Raw genomic sequence first — 9,246 nt, forward strand, 5'->3', positions numbered from 1 at the left:
CCTCCTTGTTTTCCTTGCCTGAGGTCCTCCTAGGTTTCCAAAAAATTGCCTATCAACCATACAGTAAGAGTATGGTAAATTCCTTATCCAATATACAATTCTTTCTCAATATAATACTATCCTTGTGCCTTTCAATTTATAACTTCTGTATACCTATCCTAATCCTTTGACTTTGGTTTGACCAAGCCTTAATCCTCAATTAAGGTCTTGGAATTCTTCCTTAATCCATGATTAATCATGCTTTCTTGGTTAATCACTAACCCTTAATCCTTAATCCAATATTTAATTAAGGTCCTCAAGTCACATAGTCATTAATACAACATAATCCTCTAAGATTAAGTCACTAATCCCTTATGGAGTAATCATTAATCATTCTCTAATTAACATGATTAACCTTTAATCATTCCTTAATCAACATGATTAATCATAATTAATCATCCTTCAATTAGCATAACTAATCACTAATTACTAATTAATCAAGGTAGCTAACCTTAATTACTTACTAATCTTTAATCAAATAACATGATTAATCTTAGCTATCACTAAACCATAATTAATCAAGGTAATTAATCTTAATCTTCCTCAAATAAATAATTAACTAAAAATAATTAACACTTAGGGAGGTAAACATACCTTAATTAGCTCTTAATCGGCGATTAGAGGCATTTAACCTTTCTTTCTCCCTTTCTCTCTCTTCTTTCTTTCCTTCTCTCTCTTAGGACTTAAGAACAAAACATTCCCTCTCTAGGAAACCTCTTTGGTCGAAATGTGAAGGATGAGGGGGGTATTTATAGGCTTGAATTTTTCAAAATACCAAGAGTGCCCTTGGAGAAAAAGATGCAATCTCGGCCGTCCATTTCTTTCCACTTTACACATGGACAAATCTTAGAGCACAAGCCTTAAGATCATGACACATGGAAGGACACCTATTCACCATGTGATTTTCATGTGGTAAAAAAATATTATTTTAATGTTTTGTCTCTTATTTCCCTTTATGTCCTTGAACAATTTGGAAAAGTCCAACTTTCTCCTCCCCCTTAATTTGTCCAAAATATTACTCTAAAAATTGGAAGAAAAATGACTCATCCAATATTCAGTACAATCTACTAATTATTCATGTATTTTCAGTTCGATTTTCCAACAATCCTGTCCAATTTACTGTCACAAAATTTTAATTTCAACACTTCCTTAAATTCCTCTCATTCCAAGGATATTCCATGATTTTTCTCAAGTTTTACCTCCCTCTATAATTTTCTAAATTTTATTCTGTCAAAAATCAATATTCTACCGATAATAATTTGGTAATAAATATTCTTTAAGCTAACCTCTGTACATCCAAAGGTGGGAAGTAATTTCATAAATTAGGATAATATGTCACATAATTTATCCCTATTTTTCTTGAATTTTTAAGGCCTCCGTATATTTAAAATAATGGAAATTGGCTAATTTTCCTTAATTAACCAAAAATTCCAATAATTACAAATAATTCCCTGATAATTTTTTTTTATCCTATATTCACCTTCTAAGCCTCAAACATTATTTTGTACCCTCCTTTCTATTTTTCATGATTTTTTGGGAATTTTCAGGAATTTCGGACATTATTTCCAATACTACCCTTTCTTGACCGATCTTTTCAAAAATGACCGTTATGTCCCTATCCTGATTTTTCCTCATAGCCTGGATCCTCTACCAGTCTACTATACTACTTGACCTTAGTTAGTCTCAAATCATTCATCAATTAGGATAAAATTATCAGGGTGTGACACTACATACATCCTACAGGCAAATAACATTGCCCCTTTTGAGCGTGGAGAATCCAAGACAAAGGTTCCTGCCTTTGGCATCACACAGCTGCACAAGATGAGCATTCCTCTACCTTTTAGACCCTCACAAAAGGTGCCTCAGAAGGACAAAGGGAAGTAACCAGCTGTTAGCACTTCTAGGACTCAGGATTAGGCCGAATCCACTACAGCTCTTTCTCATACCCCTAGACCATCATTTATGGAGAGATCACTCAGGGAGATGTTTCAGGATGAACTTCAAGAGTTTGAGAAGAGAGTCTATGTCACTGCTCAAGAATATGGGGAAGTTTGAGGGCATTTTCAAAATCCTAGACCTTCACCAACAAGCAATGATGGTTTTGGAAAAGGAAGTTTCTCATAGATTTGATCATGTTGACAGAGAGATTTGAGAGCTCAAAGGGATGGTAGCCTCTCTCTGCAACAACTTCTCTGCCCCTAGTACTACTTTTAGCTTCGAGGACTTACTCCATCATCCACCATCTCCTCCTCATCATGAGCCTGCACCTTCTACCTCCCCTATACCCACTTCTCCTATTTCTACTTCACCACCAGTACCCCCTACTTCTCCCACTCCTCCTCCTACTTTAGCTCTCATCACTGTTCCCCAACCGGTCCCTTCTCTACATTTTCCATCATTCTCTCCACTTTCTCACCTTCCACCTCTTCCTATTCCACTACCCATGCCTACTATTTCTACTCCTTCCCCTTCTTCATCTGATGCTGACAAAAAAAGGGAGAAGGATTCTGATGTTTGGTTTCTTAATCTGATGTTGTTTATTTCTTCTCTCTAATGTTTCGTCTCTTGCTTTTACTGATATGCCTTTTACTATTATGTATTTTGAGTTTTGCTTACTGATGTATTCTGACAGTTCATGCTATCAGTAAAAAATTTTTATCTCACTTTGATTTGTCTAGTACCTTTGTTATTTTAATTTTACTGCTATCTGATGCGTCATGGTTGTTATTCCTCACCTATGTTTTGTCATCATCAAAAACGGGGAGAATGTTAGGATTAAGGTTTTGATGATAACAAAGTAAGTAATTTGTGTTTTAGTATGTTGATCGATTATCTGATCGATCAAGGATTTATCAATAAGCTGATAGATAATATCTTTGTACAATTAAGGAACTTAGCAGAAAGTTTGATCGATAACTTGTTAGATAATGTGTTGATCGATCAATTGATTGATCATTGTTAACTTAGTTAGGTATAAGAATCTGGAGTAAATTATCGATCACTTGATCGATAATCAAGATGATCGAACATCAGTAAGATAAAGGAACACAGATCTAATAGGCATTTATTGATAACATGATCGATAAACAGATTATCGATGAGAAGACAGATAAATGGTAATGCGTTCTACTTACTCTATGTTTTGCTTTAGTCATCATTTATCGATCACTTTATCGATCAGTCATTTATCGATAATATGATCAAACATTGCTTTATAACTCTACATACAGGTAATTATTTTAGTAGCTTATTGATCACCTGATTGATCAGTAAATTATCAATCACATGATTGATAATCAGTACATCATTCTTAAATCATGGCTCTTCGATCATCGGATCGATAATCAGATTATCGATAATATTATCGATCACCACACTTCATGTTTACCTTGTTTTCACATAATGTGATCGATAAATCAGTTCTTTGATTTTACAAGAATAAACCTCTTTATCGATAACATGATCGATCATTCATTAATCGATTACCTATTCGATCAACCTGCATAGCCTGTGTTTTTACTGAATATACTTTTGCTTATTATTTATCGATAAGGTTATCTATCATCTATTTATCGGTAATGCGTTCGAAAATTAGTGATTTAAAATTTATTTCTATAACACTTTGATTATCGATAACCTGATCAATCAACAAGTGTTCGATCACTTGTTCGATCATGAGGCAATTTTAGTTTAAACTTTAACTAGTCTCGATGTTTCTCAAAATTTATCATCTATTTCATTCGAGCTTTTCTCAACCTTCATAGTTGTCTTAATTCACTATTTAAAGAGTTTCAAAATCAAAAGTGACCTTGATCTTCTTTTTCTATGCATACAAGTATGATGTCACTATTTCCTTTTATCGATCACTTGATCGATAAATCATTGATCCATCACTTGATCGATAAACTTAGTTATCTGTTTTAAATGTGTTTACTCTGAATAATCGATAACCTGATCAATCAAGCAGTAATCGATCATCACTTCGATCAAGCATGATCAGTTACTACTCAGCACATTTAACAACTGATTGATTCTAACCATAAACTATAAATGTTCATTTTATCATTTGTTCGGTTCTACTTTTGATCTTACTCTGCAAAGAAAAACTTATTAAATCAATATATTATTGTAGATTATGAAGAGAAACCCAATAGCTCTCCAACGGTTGTCCAAGTAGCCTGTAACCTACTTTGTTAGAAGCATTGATGGCGGAAACCATTGCAATTGGGAAAACACGCAACCAGACTGTCAACAGCTAGAAGCTCTTCCATCTAACGGTTACTAAACTACCTCAACTATAAAAGGCATAAAGAAGCATTAAATGAACGGATTGAATACATGAGCTACCCTCTGTTGATTATTTACTGTTTCATTCAATACTCTGTTTTTCCATACACTAAGATTCAGTAATTATCATTTATTCACTATGTAAGAGAGTTTACATTGTCATCATTAATCACGTCTTGTGTGATACTTAAGAGTATGGACTCTTGAGTGGGTTTGTAACCTTATGGGAAGTAAGGAGGAGTGATTGAGAGTATCAATTACTGTACTGAGGCGCCAAGAGTCTGATCAATCTTAGAACATAGTGGAATACTCAGAGGTGTTTTGAGGACTGGGCGTAGGTCAAGTGGTTGAGATTGAACCAGTATAAATCCTGTGTCTTCTTTTCTATAGTGATATCTCTGTAACTTACACTCTCTATTTTCGTTAGTTCATTGTTTTAATTTCACAAAATTTTTATAACTCACCCAATTCACCCCCTCTTGGGTGAGACTGCCACTAACATTAAGAAGCCTATTGCAGAAATGGGTTCCCTTATCACTCACTAAGGCCCTAGGAATCCCAAACCCACTAAAAATATTGGACTTGACAAACTTGACTACTGTTTTGGCACCATCTCTTAGGGTGGGAATAGCCTCTATCCATTTGGAAAGGTAATCCACTGCTAAAAGCATATAATTGAAACCATTGGAAGGATGAAAAGGGCCCATAAAGTCAATACCCCAAATATCAAATATTTCATAAAACATGGGCTTTTGAGGCATCTCATGCCTCTAACTCAACCCCCTAAATTTGTGGCAAGTCTCATAAGATTTACAAAATTCATAGCAGTATTTAAATAAGGAAGGCTGGTACAACCTACTCTCTAAAATTTTCTTACTCGTCTTCTTTGAACTAAAATACCCCCTACAAGACAACGTATGGAAAGCAGTGATGATTTGTTGTTGCTCTTCTTAGGCACACAATATCTTATAATCTGGTCTCCACATAGCCTCCAAAGGAATGGTTCATCCCACACATAATACTTGGACTCGGCTTAGAGTTTCTGCACCTAATAGATGGACATAGAAGGTGGGGTTAGTTCAGTCATGAGATAGTTTAAATATGAGCATACTAAGGCTCCCTTAAGGCTGTGGAACATAATATCTTATCAAGAAAAGAATCAAAGATAAGGTTAGATTTATCAACTCCCCTTGTGTCCAGGGGCAACCAGCTCAAATGATAGGCCACATGATTTTCAGCTCCGGCTTGGTCCTTGATCTGAAGATTAAACTCTTGTAAGAGGAGAGCCCACTAAAGCAACTGAGGTTTTGAGTGCGGTTTCTTAAAAAGATACCATACTACTACATGGTCAGTGAATACAACCTTGGAATTAATCAAGTAAGGTGTAAATTTATCTAGAGCAAAAATTACAGTAAAAAGCTCTTTCTTGGTGGTTGTGTAATTAACTTGCACAGTATCCAAGGTTTTGATACCCAGGCAATTACCCTTGAAAGTTTGTCCTCTTTCTATCCTAACATGGCTCCAACAGCAAAGTTAGATGCATCACAAGAAATCTCAAAATGTAAGTCCCAATTTGGAGCAACTAGGATGGGTGGAGAAATTAGTTTGCCTTTCAAGGTATCAAAGGCAATTTTACATCTTTCATTAAATTCAAACTCTGCATCCTTTTTCAAAAGGTTTGAAAGTGGTAAGGTAATTTTGCCAAAATCTATTATAAATCTCCTATAAAACCCCACATGCCCCGGAAAGTATTGAATTTCTTTGAGATTAGTAGGGTATAGAAGGGAAGAGATAATTTTAATTTTTGCTTGTCTACTTCTATGCCTTTGCAAGAAATCAAATGGCCCAAAACTATGTCCTCATTGACCATTAAGTGGCATTTTTCAAATTTAGTACTAGCTTCTTTTCAATACATCTTTTTAAAAACTTTTCTAAGCTAGACAAACAAGCAGTGAAAGAGTTACCATACACACTGAAGTCATTCATGAATACCTCTATGCAATCCCCCAAGAAATCATTAAAGATTGACATCATGCATCTTTGGAAAGTTCTCAGGCACTGCAAAGTCTGAATGGCATTCTTTTGTATGAGTAAGTCTCAAAATCACAAGTGAATGTTGTCTTCTCATGGTCTTCTGGTGCAATGGGTAACTGAAAATAACCAGAAAAACCATCAAGGAAACAATAATGGGACTTGCCTGCTAATCTTTCTAACATTTGTTCAACAAAAGGAATAGGGAAGTGGTCTTTACGTGTAGCATCATTAAGTTTCCTATAGTCAATACAGATACACCAAGAATTTTGGACTCTAGCAGGTATGAGTTTGTTCTTTTTATTTTTCACTACAGTTAACCCACTCTTTTTAGGCACTACTTGAACAGAGCTAACCCTTTTGCTATCCGAGATGGCATAAATAATTCTCGTATTTAGGAGCTTTAAGATCTCCTTCTTAACTACTTCCTTAATCAAAGGATTGACTCTTTTTTGGTTTTGTTTTATTGGTTTTGCTCCTTCCTCTAAAAGGATTCTATGAGTTCAGACAGTTGGGTAAATACCGGGTATATCAGCTAAAGTCTATCCCATGGCTTTCTTATGCTTTTTCAAGACACTGAGCAACATGTCTTCCTCCTCTAGGGAAAGGTAGTTAGCAATTATGACTGGGAGTTGCTCATTAGATTCCAAGAAAGCATATTTAAGGTTGGGTGACAAGGTTTTAAGCTCAAGAGTAGGCGGTTGGACTAAAGAAGGAATTAATTGAGAAATATCAATGGAAGAAAATGCAAGACTACTCCCCTCTCCCTTTTCTGCCATGGAATAAACCCCATGGTTGATTGAGTTTGCCACTGATCCCTCCATCTCTCTAAGGGTTGAATCAACCAGTTGTTGATCATTATTAACAACGACCTTGAACACCATATCTACATCACTTAAACAGCAAGTTAGTGCACTATTAAACAGATATTTCAAAGTATGAGAAGAAATAGTGTAAGAGATTGGTTCACAAGGTGAAGTAGGAATTTCTATGGCCCTTAAACCAAGGCTTCTTCTTTGGAGTAAGTAAGAAGGTGGAACAGCAATAGAGATGGGCACTTTGATTTTGCAATACCGTGAGGTGTTCGTCACAGCAACCAGTACATTTCATCACAGCTAACTGAAGGAGCAGAGTTGACACCTCTTAGGATGGAATTGTTCATTGCGACCAATCCCTCTTCTTGTTGTGACAAAAATGGAAGACAGTAAGCTTCATCTTTAGAAATTGCAATGCTCTGCCTCTCTTCCAAATCTAAATCTCCTGCAATACTAACAGAAAGCTCCTCTCCAGGAGAGTTGTCACTAGTAATTGGAGGTATGGTGCTAGTGCAAGATTCAGATTAACAAAATGATAATAAAAGTAGATGTGGTGCCGGTCATGTACAATTAACTATTGTACACTTAAGATACATCTCGCTACCACCACATAAACATGTAAAGGGAAAAGAATAGAGGGAAGAAAATGAAGTGGGAGCTTTATCCTCATTAAGTAAGGACTCACATGAATAAAATTCAGAAATATCAGAGATAACCTCGCTCAATTCAAATTCAGAAACAACATCATCAATAGCAACATCAATAACATTTAAACCCAAAAGAGAGTAATCCTCATATGGATGCCTTATTACCTCATACATATTGACAGAAACTACTTGCTCTCTCACCTCTATGGTTATAACACCATCTTTCATTCGAATCATCATGTTCAAAGTCCTCAAGAATGGTCTATCAAGAACGAGTGTAGATTCATGAGATAACTCATTAGCCATGTCAAGAACATAAAAGTCAGTAGTAAAAAGCAAACTCTTAACCTGAACTAGGATATCCTCTAGAATCCCCTAAGGTTTCCTAGTTGTTCTATCAGCCAATTAGAGTGTAACAGTAGTGGTCTGTAAGATACTGACTCCTAAAGCTCTATACACCGATAATGGCATAACATTTATAGCCGCCCCCAGTTCAAGTAAGGCTCCCACTATGGCAACTTTTCCTACAGTGTAGGTGATTGAACCCAATTATTCTATGTTATTTCACATCATTTTAAGGGTATTTATCATAGATTTTGGCTCCTTTTGATGGTAATTATGCTCAATTTAGATTAAGAGTCCTTACTTTGAGTTAGTGTTTTTTTTAGGGTAAAATTGTCATAATTGGTTATTAATTGTATTCAATTGATTTCTAAGACAATTGATGCTTCAAATTGTTACTTTTTATTGTAGGACACTTGAGAATTAGAGCCAAGATTGAAGACCAAAGCATTACACAACATGAGAGTTTCCAAGAAAATGCTGTGCTGTGGCAAAAAGTCTGAAAATGTGCATAAGTGACTATTCTGGAATAGTTTGCCGGGGCAAAGTTTTGAGTTCGTCGTGGTAAACTCTCAAAATCTCACCAAAACTCCCTTCTGGAATAGTTTGCCGCAGCAAACTCTCTCGTATCAGTAACGTCAGATTCGGATCCAGAACGCAAAAATGGACCCTTTACTCATATGATTCAACCCAGATGGACCCCTAAAACCCTTAGAAACCCTATTTTCGACCAATAACTCCATTCTATCATCTCCAACACCTCTATTCTCCCATCCTCTTGCCTCTCCATCTCCATCTTCTTCCCCTTCCATTTCCTGCACTCTTTCTTCATCCCACCTCATTTCCTTCATCTCCTGACTGCTATGGCTGATGATTTAACTCTAGTTGGAGCTGATTCCAAGGCTATGGTGAGCTAGGGTTTATCAACTCTTGAAGAGGGTGGAGTAGCATGAGTTTCCAAGCTTCAAAGGGGAGTTTCAGTTTCAATCTTTAGTTTCTACCTATGTATTTATGATTTCCTAGGTCTAGGATTTGTAAATTCTTAGTGAGACACTTTGGTTGATTCTGTAATCATTGGTTAATGA

The 9,246-nt window shown here is 35.9% G+C and overlaps 1 protein-coding gene across 1 annotated transcript; it reads left to right on the top strand.

Annotated features, from left to right (window-relative positions):
• Positions 1 to 2,203: 2,203 nt before the first annotated feature.
• Positions 2,204 to 2,593, top strand: LOC114741031 (extensin-like). The gene has a single exon (XM_028929294.1). It carries the CDS (start codon positions 2,204 to 2,206, stop codon positions 2,591 to 2,593), a length of 390 nt encoding a protein of 129 aa, XP_028785127.1.
• The last annotated feature ends 6,653 nt before the right edge of the window (positions 2,594 to 9,246 follow it).

The sequence above is a fragment of the Neltuma alba genome, unplaced genomic scaffold (genome assembly GCF_004799145.2).
Source record: "Neltuma alba isolate B1F8T4 unplaced genomic scaffold, ASM479914v2 tig00000597_pilon, whole genome shotgun sequence".
NCBI classification, from domain to species: Eukaryota; Viridiplantae; Streptophyta; class Magnoliopsida; order Fabales; family Fabaceae; genus Neltuma; species Neltuma alba.

Excerpts from the sequence above, each read along its gene's own strand:
- LOC114741031 (XM_028929294.1), top strand. The coding sequence starts at position 2,204 with ATGGTAGCCTCTCTCTGCAACAACTTCTCTGCCCCTAGTACTACTTTT.